The sequence below is a fragment of the Vidua macroura genome, chromosome 5, assembly GCF_024509145.1.
Source record: "Vidua macroura isolate BioBank_ID:100142 chromosome 5, ASM2450914v1, whole genome shotgun sequence".
Taxonomy (NCBI): domain Eukaryota; kingdom Metazoa; phylum Chordata; class Aves; order Passeriformes; family Viduidae; genus Vidua; species Vidua macroura.
The window spans coordinates 9,645,413-9,662,004 of NC_071575.1; the positions used below are offsets into that span (position 1 = coordinate 9,645,413).

At 37.8% G+C, this 16,592-nt stretch overlaps 1 protein-coding gene across 18 annotated transcripts in view; it reads right to left on the bottom strand.

The window, feature by feature from the left end:
* Positions 1-269: 269 nt before the first annotated feature.
* C2CD5 (C2 calcium dependent domain containing 5) overlaps positions 270-16,592 on the bottom strand; it is a 57,319-nt gene continuing 40,996 nt past the window's right edge. For 7 of the 18 annotated variants that reach the window (XM_053977611.1, XM_053977605.1, XM_053977604.1 and 4 more), the window contains 13 exons: positions 15,725-15,889; positions 15,264-15,404; positions 13,536-13,599; positions 11,606-11,667; positions 11,038-11,136; positions 10,540-10,629; positions 10,225-10,312; positions 9,188-9,274; positions 7,481-7,531; positions 6,355-6,456; positions 5,344-5,534; positions 2,411-2,557; positions 270-1,733 (listed from right to left, as the gene is read on the bottom strand). In XM_053977611.1, coding sequence (XP_053833586.1) covers positions 1,602-1,733; positions 2,411-2,557; positions 5,344-5,534; positions 6,355-6,456; positions 7,481-7,531; positions 9,188-9,274; positions 10,225-10,312; positions 10,540-10,629; positions 11,038-11,136; positions 11,606-11,667; positions 13,536-13,599; positions 15,264-15,404; positions 15,725-15,889 — 1,419 coding nt within the window. In that variant the 3' untranslated portion in view covers positions 270-1,601. Of the gene's footprint in view, positions 1,734-2,410; positions 2,558-5,343; positions 5,535-6,354; positions 6,457-6,653; positions 6,708-7,480; positions 7,532-9,187; positions 9,275-10,224; positions 10,313-10,539; positions 10,630-11,037; positions 11,137-11,605; positions 11,668-13,535; positions 13,600-15,263; positions 15,405-15,724; positions 15,890-16,592 lie in introns of all 18 variants that reach the window. The other 11 variants (XM_053977617.1, XM_053977618.1, XM_053977616.1 and 8 more) reach the window with 4 other exon arrangements.

Consider the following 16,592-nt stretch of genomic DNA (forward strand, 5'->3'; position numbering starts at 1 on the left):
CATCCTGGTGCCTCCTCTGGGCTCTCTGCAGCAGCTCCAGCTCCTCCTGTGCTGGCCCAGCCCTGCAGTGGGGTCTCAGCAGAGGGGCAGAACCCCCTGCCCTGCTGCCCATGGGGTTTTTGATGCAGCCCAGGATACAATTTTCAGCCCAGGACACAGAGGAGGCTGGAACATGCTACTCAAAAAAGATTCCTCTGAGCAGAATGGAGGTGGGACATCTTTAGTACATCCAGCTTACACATCTACCTAAAGCACATACATTAAGACAGTGAATTTTATAAAGATATTTATTGTGCAAGAATGATTTTCATGCTCATTTACAATGAAATAATTAGTTTTAACAAATAATCATGCCATTGCTTAATTTCAACACTAGACAGAGTATTTACATTCAAGTTTACATCTTTGTTCAAGTTCCATGTACAATGTTGTCAGAATTAAGCAAGAATGCATCTTCAAAGCAAAGTGTTTTTGTTGTGGTTTTTTTTTTTTTTTATTATATATATATTTTTTTTTTTTTTTTTTTACAATAGAGTATCACCACCTTTCAGACTTTTACTGGAAATGACAAATTTCCTGTCTTTGCAGTACCCTTATTTCCCAGCTACAGCACTGGAAAAGAACAAAAAAGCCCAGTGGAACCAGTGTCACACACATAAATCAATCTCCAATTAGCCAGGCATTTAAACAGGAAGGAGGCTGCAGAATAACCTCTGCACAAGTGATTTTTGGGGGACTGTTTAGGTCATCCTTGAAACAGATCCTGCCTTAAGAAAATGAACCTCAGGACAATTCTTTCACAAAGTCTTAAATAACAAAAAGACCTGCTTTGTCAATACTGAAGTGAACATCTTGTACTAGCACCAGACACACCCTGAACTTTTTATTGTGTTCTGGGGTTTTTTGTACCACCACAGGGATGCCCAGGATCACAGCATTGTGGTCTGGCAGCTTTTAAAAAACAATAAAAAAAACAAAAAAACACCACCCCCAGCTCCCAAATATAAAAACAACAACAAAATAAGGAAAAAAAAAAACTTTCATTGAGCAGAAATTCAATCTGTAACTTTTTGGTACTGCTTTTTCTTCTTTACACTCTACGATGTAAAGGAATTTCAGAGTCCAGCCCATGTTTTCTTGGCCTGCACACAAATCTCTCCTTTCTTCATCAAAGGTTTCCAACACAGACTTCTCAAGCACATCCCTCCCACCCTGACTTGAGCTGAGAATCAGCTCAGAGAATACTCAAACTCAGAAATGGTTCTGAATGACAACTTATCAGGGTCCCACTGAACAGTTCAAAAATGGAACAGAATCTTTTTCTTCCTTCCACAGTTCCATGAGATGCCTGCTATTCTAATCCAAGTTCTCCTGTGAGTGCTTCACTTGCTGCCAGGAACAGTAATAGAAGAACCAGAGCACACCTGCCAGTTCACTGCTCTGACTTACCTAAGTTATATGACAACAAAAAAAGAGTGATTGTCCTGGATTTTGGCTGTGAATGTCATGGAGAGATACTGACTTTGAAGATGCAAACCTAAACATTCCCACATTTTAAATAACCTTTATATTCAGCAGAGACTACTCCACTTGCTGTGCCTTCATGTTGTGACATCTCCTGCAGAACTCGTGGGCTGAGGAGCAGCTGCAGAAGGCTGCACTGGCAGCATCTCCAGCTCAGACTCACGGACAAAGATGACAGCATCACCACTGACATTGATCAAACACTGAGCCTGGGAAAAAGACAATACCCAGTTACCAAACATTCAGCAATCATATATTTTATGTTTATTTATATCTGCTGAACAGAACTACACAGAAAAATCAACAGGGATTGGGAGAAGGACAAATTATTAGAATTTATTGGTGAGGCGACCTGTGCCATTTTCTTTTCTGTCCGCTCACTTGTGTGCTACCAAATGTGCAGATGGATTTCACCACAGTGAAATATCTGGATATCTGTACCTGCTTTCCTTACTGTTTTGAACATATTTAATTTACTGAATATTCTGCTATTGTCCTCACAAATCAAGGTTTGTCCCTTTATGTACAAAATGGAGCATCTCCATCTCCATCAGCTATTTTTACATGGAGTTAGGATGGAAATCCTACATTCCAAATCCTGATCCAACATCAGAAATACCAAGTAAGTTCTGCACTATGGTGCAACTGTTTCCTGCAATTTACTTCATTCTAGCAAGCTTGGTCTTTTCTCCATCTGGGTATTTATGAAACATCCTCATAATTTTGTGTTAATACAAGAACACTCTTGGATTCTTCAAACATTATCCAAGATATCAAGAAATGTTGTGCAGCTATGGCTTTACAGCACTGCTGTTTTTTAGACATAAAATGAGTATTTGTATCATACTAACCCCAACAGCACTTGTCATTTCACATCCCAATGTACCTGATTTTTGTTTGGGTTCTCCATGAAAACACACTGCTTCATTATGTATGACACAACTGCATTCCCTCCCAGAGCTGCAACATGGGCTCTCACCATGGCAAACACTTCAGCAATAAAAGCGTGCAGGAAGCCACTGACACCACCCTCCTAGAATGGAAAAAATACACATTACAAATGATATTAGGTCTAGCTACAAGATGCTGAGTACTTCTCTTACATATTTATCAGCTGAAAAATTCAGTGAATCCCAAATGATGTGGAGAACTTAAAAGCCATTCACTGTTTGAAGGGTCACAATTACCAATAAGACAGAGAGAGACCATTCACAGGGGCCTGGAGTGACAGGACAAGATGGAATAGCCTTAAACTTGACAGGTATAGATGGGATATTGGGAAGGATTTGTTCCCTGTGAGTGGTGAGGCCTTGGCACAGGGTGCCCAGAGCAGCTGTGGCTGCCCCTGGAGCCCTGGCAGTGCCCCAGCCCAGGCTGGACAGGACTTGGAGCAGCCTGGGACAGTGGAAGGTGTCCCTGCATGGTTCTATGAAATTCTTGGAAATTTCCAGGAAGCAGTGACCATTACCTTTGATCACTGCAACTTCATGTATGTTAATGACTGTCATTGGTTCTCAACACTCACTAAAGACATGATCCCTCAAAATAAGAAGTAAGCAAGGGATAGAGCAGAGACTTGAGCTACTCAAGCTGTTTTTTTTTTTTTTTTTTCCCCTTGAAGCACAAAGGAACTTCTAGTCATCCCATTTAGTTAATTTTTTTGGACTTGATAGTGTTTGTGGGGCATTTTTACTTCTTTGGTGCAAAACTGAAGAATTGCAATTTATGTCAAAGGAGAAGGAAAACAACCAAGTATGGATTTTCCTAGAAAATCCTTATGAAAGAATGTGAGCAACTACATTGTAGGGATAAATCTATTGCACACAAACCAGGCAAACAACCAAAGAAAAAGAAATCCACAAAAATGCTGAGAAAAACTGATCCAAGCAGAGCTCACTGTTGGTTCAAAATATGTACAAAATTTCCAACTTCAAGTGAAAGGCAAGACCACCAGACTTCCCACATGACTGTGTGTGTGCCACTGGAGAAAATGAAGAGGCAGGTAGAAGAAGAGATTGAACTAAGCTGAGTTTCTAAGGGCTGTGCTCATTCCTAGAAGTATCATGTTCCCTGAACAGACTCATAAAGGCATAAAAAACCATATCTTGGATGAAAATTTACAAACAAAAAGGACAGATATAATTTTAGCAAACCCAGCATAAAGCTGGAATCAAGTCAGCTGCAGCAAGAAATCAAAATGCAATACAAGTTCATAATTCTCATGAAATTTTGATTTTGTCCAAGTCTTTTAAAGGTACAGCAACTGATGGGGAAAAAATATGAATTATAAACCTAATGCAACATTGGATGACAAGAGGTAACAAAATGATTGTAAACACTCACCTGTAAACAGCAGAGCCTAAGAACAATGGATTAATCTGACTTCAAATTATCATTAATGTTTCATTCTATCATTAATGTTTTATTCTGGTATATACTTCAGCACTACCACAAGCAAACCATAAAGCAATACAGAGAAAAATGCTGGTCATTACTTCCTTGTAGGACCTGAACCACACTGCTGGAGTTGGATCTAATGACTGCTCTATTCTGACTCCATTGTAACTCAAGGCAATCCTGTAGTAAGAGTAGTTTGTGACTTAGCCTATGTAGCTGAAATAATTTAAATTAGCTCCCCATGGTGCTGGAAAGAGCACAGTGACAACATCCCAAGGACTGTGCAATATTCCAGCTTCAGGAAGTAGCTGAATCACACACTTGAGTGACCTTTCCTTGTTGGGATCTGCTATCACAGATACCAAAACTCATCAGCTACTGAATTTGTACCTACAGAATCTGCACTTAGTCCAGGAATGTCCTGTAACCATTTCCCTGCTCTGACGTCCTTTTGAAAACACTGTCCTTTTCACACATGGATTTCTCAAGTTAAAAGGGGAAGTTAAAAGTAACTTGCAAAATCCAAACAAAATGTTTGTCTGATCGAAGTTTCTCTAGAGAGCTCACAGCCTATTTTCAAGAAGACTGATCATTTTTATTAACATCTGCTCTGTAATTCTAGCAATGTGTAATTAGGAAAAACCAACAACTCTTCAGCACTGACAAACCAGGCAAGAGGTACACTCTCTTTCTGTGGCCAAAAGCAAAGACATAACTACTTCCCAAAAGGACAGGAAGATTATAAGGAACATGGCTTGCATTTTGACATGCTCATGCAAGTTTTCCCAAAGCAGACTGGAGATCAGGGTTTGAACATCACCTCTAAGCTGATTGTGTGGTCACGGACTCATGGTGTAATTTTTGATGCTCAACACACAAAGTTTTGTTACAGAGAATGCACAGAACATAATGTTAAAAATCAGCATAACATTATCTATGATATGGGCAATGTTATATTAACCAAAGAATTAACCAAATACACTGTGAAACCAAACACACTGTGAACCAAATACACTGTGAACGTTCCTCACTGAGCTTGCAAAACAAGAGAAGAATAGATGATTTATTTTTTTCTTTAGCATTTAATTTGGTTTCACATGATCCCAACTTCTACCACTGCTGGTCAAAGACCCGTTTTTTCCACATAGTTCTGTTTAAGAACTCACTGGCTTAGTGTTCTATCCAATCCAGTAGCAATGGCAATTGTTAGCTAACCCCTTCCTAACAGTGCCAAGCACAAAACAGCTTCGTGTGCTCCGTGACAAGAGAAGCACAAAGGAACTTGTTCTGCACTCAGTACCTTCCCACAAGTGACACAAATTCTACTCCCTGGCTGTGCCACACCTCAACTCAAACCTCTGATTGTTACAATTAACAAAAATTGTTCCCTGACATAAAAGGAATCCCTGCCACGCAGCTCACCTCACGCAAAGAAGTGGTTTCTCGTATAAAAAACATGTTGATTATCCCAAGATATTTGGTTATTTTCGCCCCAGGGAGAAAGGAAAGAGGTGTCATCTTAACAACTGAGACAGTGGAATTGGTGCATGACGGGACAGAACGGTGCCGTAAGTATCCCTCAGCCAATGGACTTGCTTTCTCAAGGGAAGTAGCTGAAAAATGGGAAAAAACCAGGAGAAAATAACTATCAAGATCCATCACTGTTCCTCAAAACACAAAAACTCTTCTTTATGGTTTTCCACATAGCTTGGTGACAACATTCAGCTGCCTGTGATGCTCAGCCATATACGTGAGAAAGGAAATCATCATGCAAAGCATGCAGAAGGAGACAAGAAGCTGAAATGGCATTTATTTGAAAGAGTGGCATTCCTGCGAAAGGAAAACATTGAGGCGAGCAGCTGCACATACAACCATCAGTTATAATGTGAAGGTAAAGGAAAAAGTGCCAACATTTTGAAACATGTATTCTGCTGGAAGAACAAATTATAGGAAGTGTGAAAGTTGTTGTGTTTCCCCAGTGCAGCATTTTCCATTAAAACAGGTATTAATCTCTGCTAATTTAAGCAAGATAGTCAGACCTGTGGCCAAAGAACTACTGAAAACCAACTCACCACTTGCTAATTTAGTGACCATTGCCTTGACTGTCCCCTTGGTGATTGCTTCCTGTTTCTCACCCCCAATTTTCCAAGATCATACATACACCTACATCCATGCAGTGGATGTTATACAATTAGTAGGCGTACACATGAATGGAGAACTAATTACAGCAAGACTTTATTTTGCTTTTTATGCTACGGTTCATCGGCCCTACGTGAGGTTACAGAACAATGTCAGCAGTTTTCACCCTCGGGAATTCATCCCACATGTGATCTGCAATGCTACTGCTGGGCAGGGCACGCAGTCACTAAGTCACCACTGGGAAATCAGAGATATGTCTCAGATTATCAGAACGTGGTAGAAACAGCCGCCTACTTGTCTTAATTGATCCGCGCCTTATGGTCTGAGCTTTCAGTTTAATGAGCTCTATCCAGCTGTTGCATCTGTCTGCAAAGGAACTGTAATCAACTGACGTTGCTGGAAACACAGACAGAAAAACAAAAGAAAAAAAAAAAAAACAGAAAAAAAATATATGGATGATGTCTCTTGCTCATCTCAGTGCTCCTTTTTGAGGAAGCAATGATTCCTGTCTGAGAGAGAACAACCATCCGTTTGCAGGTCTGTCTAAAAGGAAAAGTTACAGGATAGGTTTGGACTTGTCCAAACCAAAGTACCGATTTCTGGTGATGTCCCAGCTCTGAACCAACTGCCTGAGTGGGACTTCAGCACTGAAAAAACATGCAAATACAGTCATTAAGGACTTATGCTAGATTAGGTTTTTTTATAATCTCAATTTAGACTGTAAATTATGGCTTTTTAAACTTTGTTTAAGCCTTTTTTAATTTTCATTTTCATTGCTTTTTTTTTTTCCTTACAAAGAGCTGCTGATCAGAATTTAAAATTTCCCAACTGTCTTTATCAATAACTAACCTACTGAGTGGAAAAAAAAAAAGCTTTGGTGATGAGGATAAGAGTCACAAACTGAAACAACACCTCTGTTTTATACACAAATGAATCTTCCTTCCAGAACAGTCTTCCTTGCCCCAACATCCTCCCTCCAACACCCCTCCCATTATCCTTACAATAAGAAGTAAGAGTTGTTTCTGCTATGACTTTTGGTATTAGTTGCAGGGGTGTTTGCATTTCTTTAAAAAAAAGGGGGGGTTGCAAACACCGTTTCTTCATTATCTTGAAGAAACGGGAGGAACACATGCTAACTTCAAATTAACACAGGCAAAACAGCTCTCTTCCCAGGGACTCATTTTCTGTCAGATAAAGTTATATCAACGTACCTGACAGAGAGGCTGTTATTATTAACAAATCTAACTTTTATAATGAAAAATCACATCAAAATATTAGGATCTCATTAAGCCACACCAGAGCATGCACTCTCAGTTAAGTAGTAAACACTTCCTGGAGTAAGACACATCCAAAAAGAGTATACCAATATCCCAAGAATGCTCATTCTGTTCTGGCAGATGGCTAAATTAAGGAAACTCACCTCTCTGAGCAGCAGGAATACCTGTGTGGGAGCTTGCACCCTCCAGGACTTCTAATAAAACAAAATTAATTGCGTTCAGATCATCTATTAAGCAGAGTTACAGGACAACAGCTTCCAAGAAAGATGGGAGGGTCTATTTACAAGGGCCTGCAGTGACAGGACAAGGGGAATGGCTTCACACTGACAGAGAGGAGGTTTGGATGGGATATTGGGATAATTGTTCCCTGTGAGGCTGGGGAGGTCCTGGCACAGCTGCCCAGAGCAGCTGTGGCTGCCCCTGGATCCCTGGCAGTGCCCAAGGCCAGGCTGGATGGGGCTTGGAGCAGCCTGGGACAGTGGAAGGTGTCCCTGCCAGGCAGGGGACTGGAAGGAGATGATCTTTAAGGTCCCTTCCAACCCAAACTACTCCACGATTCTGTGACCCTTTTAAAAGATTTCAGAGTCAAGTATGAAAAAAACCCACCCTCTGTATAGTATACTGTGTACTTTGATAACAGAGTTAGTATAAATAATTCATTTTACTAAATCTACCTTGCAATTTTAATATGTTTATTCATCAAAGGTCACTACTGTATAAGACTGTAAACCAGTATTTTTAAAACAACAATCCTACAGAAAAGTAAAAATATATTAAATAACTTGTTAAGTGAATGTAACTACAATGAGGTTGTGAAGAAATGACAAATGGAATCATTTTCTGGCTGAACTGCTCTGCCTACAGCAGGATATGGAATGTGGAGAACACCAGGAAAAGGGGTAGGTGGGGACAGGCTGCCCTCCACTGGTCAGTGCCCAGCACACAGGGAGCACAGGCCAGTAATGGGTACAGAGACACCAGCAGAAATTTCTGGATAGCTTCTCTTTTTGAAATTAAAAAGTGTAACAAATTAAAAGGTAAGCATTAAAAAAATAAAAATCAATAAGAATATTTTTGCTGAAATTAATCTGGCCTCTGAAAATGCAAGTAAGTGTGGAAGGCACCCTTCTTTACACAACTGATGTAACAGGCAAAAAAGGGAGCTCAAACATTTACAGTAATTCCCAGATATTTAATTTCCTCTCAGTAATCATTTTGGCAGATAATCCAACAAGGGAGAAGGAATTAAAGACAGCTGATTTCAATGAATTGAATTTTTAATGCAGTCATAGAAGAACTGTGACAACCATTTTTGAAATGCAGCTCTATCTCAGGTAAAATAAAGCAGCTGTTTAACAGCTACAGTGTGCTGCACTGTACAGATGATTTACTATACAAGTTTAGGCTCCTTTCACTTAAAGGAAATTTGCATGCAACCAATATTTGGTAGATAAAGTATTTCCCATCACAAAAACGATGAGATTAATTCTGTGAGGCTGAGAAAACATGGAGGTACTTTATATGGGCCATCTCCAGTATGTGACAAGCCTAACTATCAATTATTAGGTAATTGATAGTTATGTCAGATGACACCCAACACCCAGTGGTTTGTACCATCTTCAATATTCTAAATGCAAAGACATGAAATATAGACAGAATGATCAGCCAAGCCATCTTCTGTGACTCTCAAAAAATTTGACAACAGGAGCAAATATACCCACTATGCTTAGGCAGCAAAGCACATTTAAAGCTTGTGAAAGTACAGATATTTTAAAGCTTCTACAACTATGAAAGAGCAGAACTCAAAATCCATAAAAACCAACAGTTTAATATTCTTCTCCTTAACTGACCTTTAGCTGGAGAGAATGGTTGAGAAGAAAGGGGATCAGAGCAAAGTTCCAAGGGAAATTGTAGCTGTTCTTCATTGTCTGTAGATGCTTCAACAAAGAAAACATGGCCAACTGATAATTAACCCCCAAAATAAGATTTGCCAGTAATTACAAGCAGAGTTGATTTAGTCAGGTCTGACTTGAACAGGTATTTTCAGTATGTGCATCAAATGATGCAGTTCTGCAGAAACAGGTGTGTGACAACAAATCCAGCTGCAACACTGAACAGAGCTTGTGTTCCACTGAACAGCATTTGAAGTTTTTAGGAGAAAAATGAAATCCATTCATGTGTTTTTATTTTGATTCTGCAGTTGGATCTATGCCAGCTATTATAATAAAAATTAGCACTTATTTCACATAAAAAAAAACATTTTTCTGAAGAAGTCAGCTATAACTAATGTTTTACAAACACGTGGCTCTGTTTTAATTCCATTCTGAAGAATTGAATATCCTGAGTTCTGTCTGAATTCCCACTTCCAGACTGCACACAAGCATTTCCAGCATAAGGTGGTACTTCATTAGCAAGGTGACATATGCAGACCACAGCAGTCTCTTCCATCCCCTCCACGTGCTTCACTGAGCTCCAAAACTATTACTGACCTGCTTAAGGGTTTTCAGAAGGTTGGGGTTTTTTAAAAGTATTATGAATAATTTATTTTTCACCTTCTTCAAGTATAGACAACATTTCTACTTATAAAAACTACTTCAAAGTAGATAGAATAAGAAAGTACTATAAATTTGTTGATTACATAAATAAATACGTAATACTTGATAAGTAAGTCATCCTGCTGGAGGTCAAGTACATAAGAACTCTAAAAAACCTCTATGTGTTGAACGAACCTCCCTGAAAAATATGTATATTTGAACTTGATGATCCTTGTGAGTCCCTTTCAACTCAGAATATTCTGTGGTCTGTGATCTGTACATGTAACTGAAATTAAAATCCAGACTCATCAGGCACTGGGGATAAAAAAGGAAAGATGCCTCACAATATTTACCTCTTTGCTGTGATTTTTCTGTAGGTGCTTTGTTGGCTTGTAGTGCTTGGTTTTTGTCATATGTAATGGCAACAGCTGTGACTGCAATCTGCAAATCAGAAGTATTTGGCATATTAGGCAAGTTGATCTCTTGTGCAATCTACAAAAAAATTTTGCAAACAAGCAATTTTGCACAGAAACATAACAGGGAAAAAACCATCCAAGAATTCACCAGCCAGAGCAGTAAATCAAATCCTAGCCCAGCTTACCCTGAGCAGCAAACATTAACTAGGGCTGTGCCTATGTGCTGGAAGTTAAAGGCAGCAATTCCCTTACCTGGACCAGTTCATCCTCTGGCAGAGCCACTGTGAAGTTCACATGGCAAAGACAGCAGGGAACCATGGACCGCAGTTTAAAATACAAACTCTGTTCAAGACAGGATATCATTTTGTGTTACTCAGGGGAAAAAAGTGTGGTTTATTTCAGAGAAATTAAGGATCAAAACTATTTTCATAGTAGAAGTCATCTAATGATATTATTTTTTTCTTGAAGAAGAATTACATGTGTGAAAAATCAGGACAGAATACAATTTATTGTGGAGCTGTCTTTCTATTTCTAGAGTATACTGCTAGTCAAAGGATTCCTTCAGGTCCCACAAGCTCTGGAATTCCCTAATATACTAAAAAAGGCTGAACCTATCTTTACAGAAACTCAATTACAGACACTTTGCAGTCTATTTTCAAAATTATGAGGCACATGTTATTTTCAGTATAGCTGAATTTTACTTGGCTCCCGTTTGAACACTTAAAAAAGTATTTGAAATAAGATTCTTACCTTCAACAGATTCTCACAGAGATCATTAAAGTTCTTATTGAGTGTTTGATTTGTTGGGTTAATGTTGCTTAATCTGGACACTCTAACTGCTGTGAACATCTGAATCAGAAACAAACACGGGGATTTTTTGCCAACATATGCAAATATATTTTATCCAGTGTCTTAAACCCAAATTCATAAAGAAGGAAAATAATGTAGAATATATTAACATATATGTTCAATAAGTAACAAAATAAGTTAGCTAAGGAACACAGTTGATAATCTGTACCCTTTATGGGGCTTCAAACCTAGCCAAACCTTTCAAAAAGCCAAAACTTTGAAGTTCAAATTTACTGTAAGTACTTTCGTATTTCTGTATTAGATTATTCCTTACATGACAGTATTAAAAAAAAAAAAAACAACAACAACAAAAGCCCAGGTTCTCATACCTTATTGTTCTTACCAAAACAATAGTTTTATTTCTGTCACAAGGGTGTCCTTTGAATTTAGCTTTCAAAATATACATTTAAATTACTGCAGCATATTTCAACACAATTTAGCAAAAAGTTTCAATTTTGAATAACCTTACTTGAATTTCTGGTGTCCAGTTATTTATACCAGGCATAATTTCTGTGTTGCAACTGTAGAAACCTGTGAAGAAAGTATTTGGGAAAAAAATCTATTGTATACACTGCAATATAAAAATACTTGTAAAGGAAACATATGTGACAAGGCTTTGCAAGTATTTCCTTCATGTGGTTTTGAATATTGAATAATATACCAGAAATGAGATCAACATTCAATAAACAAATACAGAATCCTTGTAAGAGGGGCCAACACCCCAAATCCACAACTGCTCCACCTATTTCTATTAGATAAACTATGTGGAAATGAGGAAATGAGGAAATTTTTTGAAAAGGTGTGATATGAAAAGCTAAAAAGCCAACCTTTAATAGAGAGCACAGAAAAGGCTGTAAAGGAACTACCGTAGTGACTGATTGCAAATGAAAAACAGAATTATGATGACTAAACAGCAGAGTAAAGTAAGTTATTAACAGCAAGTCAGTGATTCTGAAATCCTGAAGATACAGTTAAATAAGCAGAAAAGAGGCCAGTCTGGTAGGGCCTATATAAAAGCACAAAATGAGCTAGAAAATAACTTGCGTAGCAGCTTGCAGAGGGTATAAATATTAATGGACTGTCTTTCAGAACATCAAAAGCAGAAATACTGTTGAAGAATCAAGTAAGATTTAGAAAGGATATGCAGAAATAATAACATGAGAGCAGAAAGCATGCTTTTCTTTTTACAGCAGTGTAGTAAGCTTTCCACAATAGCAGACAACCTGTCCCTTGTTTATTTGTCTTGAACAAGTGTCTGAAGGAGATATTGAACGAAAAGGCAAATGAAAGATTCCTATAAACCACAGAATAGGCAAAGATCAAACAGCTAGTTGACACTGAAGTCTCAACCTACTCCACTGCCAGAGAACAGTGTTTAATCTCCAAGTATTGAGGTGCTAAGTGCTTTCCTTGGTGTAGGTGTGCCTGCTGCTGCTGCAGCAAAGGCAGCCCACAGCAGCTGGAAGCACAGCACTGCACAGCAGCTGCTGGCAGCCCCAGGAGCAGCCACTGCTCACCAGCTCTCAGCAAGCACAGACAAGAGGCACCTGACCTGTACCACCCACCTGGGCCATCAGCAAGCATTTGGAAAGGTCCTTCACCAAGGCCTCCTAACAAACTAACCATGAAGCATCATCGAATGGAATGTAAATGTAAGACTAGGAAAAGAGGGACAAAACTGATTCATGTTCACAGTGAAGACATCTGTAATTTTGGATTTTGTGCTTCAAACATATTCATAACTTACAAGCAGAAAAGGATAAAACAAGTTGATGGCTGATGGCCTTAATTTAGGGGTTTTGGCCCCTCCTACAAGAATTCTGTATTTGTTTATTGAATATTGATCTCATTTCTGGTGTATTATTCAATATTCAAAACCACATGAGGGAAAATACTTGCAAAGCTGCAACTGCAGCAGAACTGGATAATCAGTGAGGAATAAAAGACCTGGTGAAAGTAATAGATAACTACAAGGATGGTTCTGAGCTCGACATGACAAGATTAACACTGGTATCAGTTATTAGGAAGGAAACCAAGACTTTCTCAGAAGAAACACAGGGAAATTCACAGTGACAAGAGGAAGGACAAGGACAAATCAAATGTCCACAGCAATTTCTACATAATGGACAACTATATTTGCCTCTTATCCAGATCCAGCAGTTCTGCTGGGGAAGGTATCACATACCTATACAACAATAAACAGCATAAAGACAACTGATACCAGCCAATAATTAGTTCCCTATTCTACTTTCATTAACCTGAAACCTACAAATCTGTAATTCAGTCTAAAAATCTTCAGAAACAGTAATATTGTCAGTTCTCTTGGAATTTTTAAAACATTTTTTAATAAAACTAGTCATATTTTGTCGTTTTGCAGAAAAATATGGTTGTAACTATACCAGAAGGTGGTGGAACATCTGTCAGTAAAGAATGTACATCTTCCATTGCATCTGTGTCATCAATCTGCAAAAAGGGAGTAATTGAGAAAATCATGTTGCTGTGCCAGTAAGAAGTTTCCAAAAGAAATCAAATAACCTCCATTCCATTCAACCTTTAACACTGTTCTTTTAGATCAGAGAGCCCTGCTACATTCTGTAAATACTTCTGGTGTGTCTTTACATTCATCCTGTCTTACTGACCTGCAAGAGATCCACATTTACCTTTAACTCCCCACATTCTCCTGTCAAGTGTTTTAGAAATGGTTTGTAATTTAACTCCAGTACTAAAGGGTTTTCTGTCAAATAATGTGTCTCCTTCTCCCTCTCCATGTAAAAGAGGTTGTCTTCTTTTTTTTTCTTCAAAAAATAACCCAAAAGCTAAACAAAACCAGCCCTGTTATCTTTACCTCTCGTAACTACCTCTTACCCTCTTTCAGCACATTCTCATCAGAATGAAATTTTTACTACTTTTTCTTATATAGCTCCAGTGAACAATGATTTTACTCTTGAAAGCTCCGACAGGAATTTAACTACATTTTCTGGAATATTGTTTCTGATATCCAATTAATCATAAACCCAACTTCTTAAATAAAACAGCAGTAAATGATTCCACAGATAAAAAATAATTTTTTGCTATAAATGCCTTACAAAATGCTCAATTTTTTACAAAGGTATTCGACCCTTTTTGCAAAAGCACCAAACAATCTAAATTTACTATCCCAAACTCTCCCAATTTGCTATTTTTTAGTTGTCCTTTCATATCTCTGTTTTCAAACAAAGTTCTGTTATGGTGCTCCCTCATTCTTCCTATCTACTTTTCTTCCAGATTATTTTCTATTAAGATGGTGACTTATGAAGATTAACCAAGCCTTAGATGTACCTTAGGCTGCAATTACAGGCTGTATTTTGAAGTGGTTTTTAGTCAGTGATCGGTATTTGTACTGTCTCTATCTACAGGATGATCAAAACTCCAGCCCTTTTTTAACACTTCAAAACAGACAATGTTCAATCTTGTCTTTGAATTTCAGTGAATAGAGAAGTAACAGAAATGTACGTCCTTTATTTATCTGTAGGTGCTGTTCTTTCTGGTTGCAGCTGTAGAAAGAACTGGAAGGCATTGTCCTAAGTTGTGAATTCTTAAATTGTGAAAAGCAATAGCTGAAATTCAGAAATCTTTTTTGTGCTCTCTTGGCACATGCAGTTTTTTGAATGCTTTGAATACACCCCATTCTGGAAACTGATAATTCTGAATGTTCATCTACAACAGTAAGAGCTTTGAAACAGGAAGAAAATACAATCTTTTTATTTGCTAAATATAAAGTGTTGCAACACAGGCCCTCAGTGTTTATAAAAATAGATCTTGAGTTTTTGATTAGTCTGATCTGCTGCTTGAAGCAAGCAGGATGACATTTCTTAACAGCTTTTAATTATTAATCTAGAGATTGCTACATATTCATGAACAGCAGGGTGATCTATTTTCAAATAGTCTGTAGACTGAGCTGTGCTTTCAGCAAATAGAGTAAGAAAAAGAGAGACAAAGCAAAATCTAATACTCCACTTTTTCTATTGATACAAAAGGGAAAAAAATCATACACAATTTAGGAACTGTTCTTGGAGATGAGTAAGTTTTTTTAATATATATTTCAGGAGAAGAAAAGTGTGAACATGAGTAGTGAAAATGTTTATCACCTCCAAGACAAAAGCATCCTTCTTCCCATGTGAAAGGTCAAGCTCTGTAACTTCATCAGAGCTTTCTGACTGAGATCTCAATAGCCTGGAACGTTGTCTTGGCTCTGGAATAGGAGACCCAATAATTTCTTCAGGTAACTCCTAAAAAGAATGTAAGAATTAACAGATGTTCTGCCCAGCTTAAAAAAAATTCAACTCTCTACAAGTTGTTAACAGAATCAGACCATTCTGAAAATCATTCTAAAATAAGAGAAATATATCTAAATAATACCAAGCTGATTTGGCTATGTGGCAAAGGCATCTGAAAATTCCAGCATCTTTCCAAAAACCAGCGAAAGAAGTATGTATCTCTATTTGTAAATTAACTTACATTCTGAATGACTCAGTAAGAAAAAAATGGATATACAGTGCATATATTGAATCAGAATGCTTTATTTCTAAGAATAAAAAAAATTACTTACTGGAGGATTAATCTCATAAAGTTCCTTGTTCTTTGCTATTGTATCATTTATTTTCTTTTGCATATGGGATATGTGCTGCTCATAGGTGCCATCATTTGGAGTCTTCCCAGCAATCTGAATACCTCCAGGTGTTGGCAAAGCTGCTAAATACACACCTGTTGCAGACTTTTAAAAAAGTCACAAAGAAAAAGACAAGTATATAAGCATGACTTCCTAATATTTTCATATAAAGCTTTCCATAATGCTTATGCTAAAACAGCATTGTAATATGCAAATTACAGCAGCATCTCTTGCAAATAAACGAACGGATCTCTCTCTTCTGCTCACTTATGAAAAAACTTCACTGTTCTTTTAGAAAACTCCCTCTTTTTCATTTTTCATGGTGGAACTCTGAAACTTACCTAAAAATTCCAAACAAACTAGAAATTAAAGCCTCTGCTCCAGTATGTTTTGCATAAGCAAATAGTTTTTTAGAGTTTTTGAAGATCTAAAATTTGTCCAAACTGTTTACAGCACCACTGAGGTTGTGACAACCCTATTTCTATTTACAGGAAACAGATCATGAAAGACAAAAGAAGATGCCAGCCAGAATTACCCTGATGCAGGAAGAAGCAGCATATTTCACTATTCTAATCTAGCATGAAAGAATGGGGTCAGAAAATATTGTTAATGAACACTTCTTGACTTTCTCAAATCTATCATTTATTTCTTCAGTTCCATCAAAGAAGAGGCAACAGAACTTCCTCTTGTTGCCAAATAACCAAAAGATTTATTGACAGGCTTAACTGGCCTTATTTGTCATGGAATTGCAATTCAGTTTGAAGAACAGGGATCTCTTTGACAGGACCTTTTACAAAATACCATAATT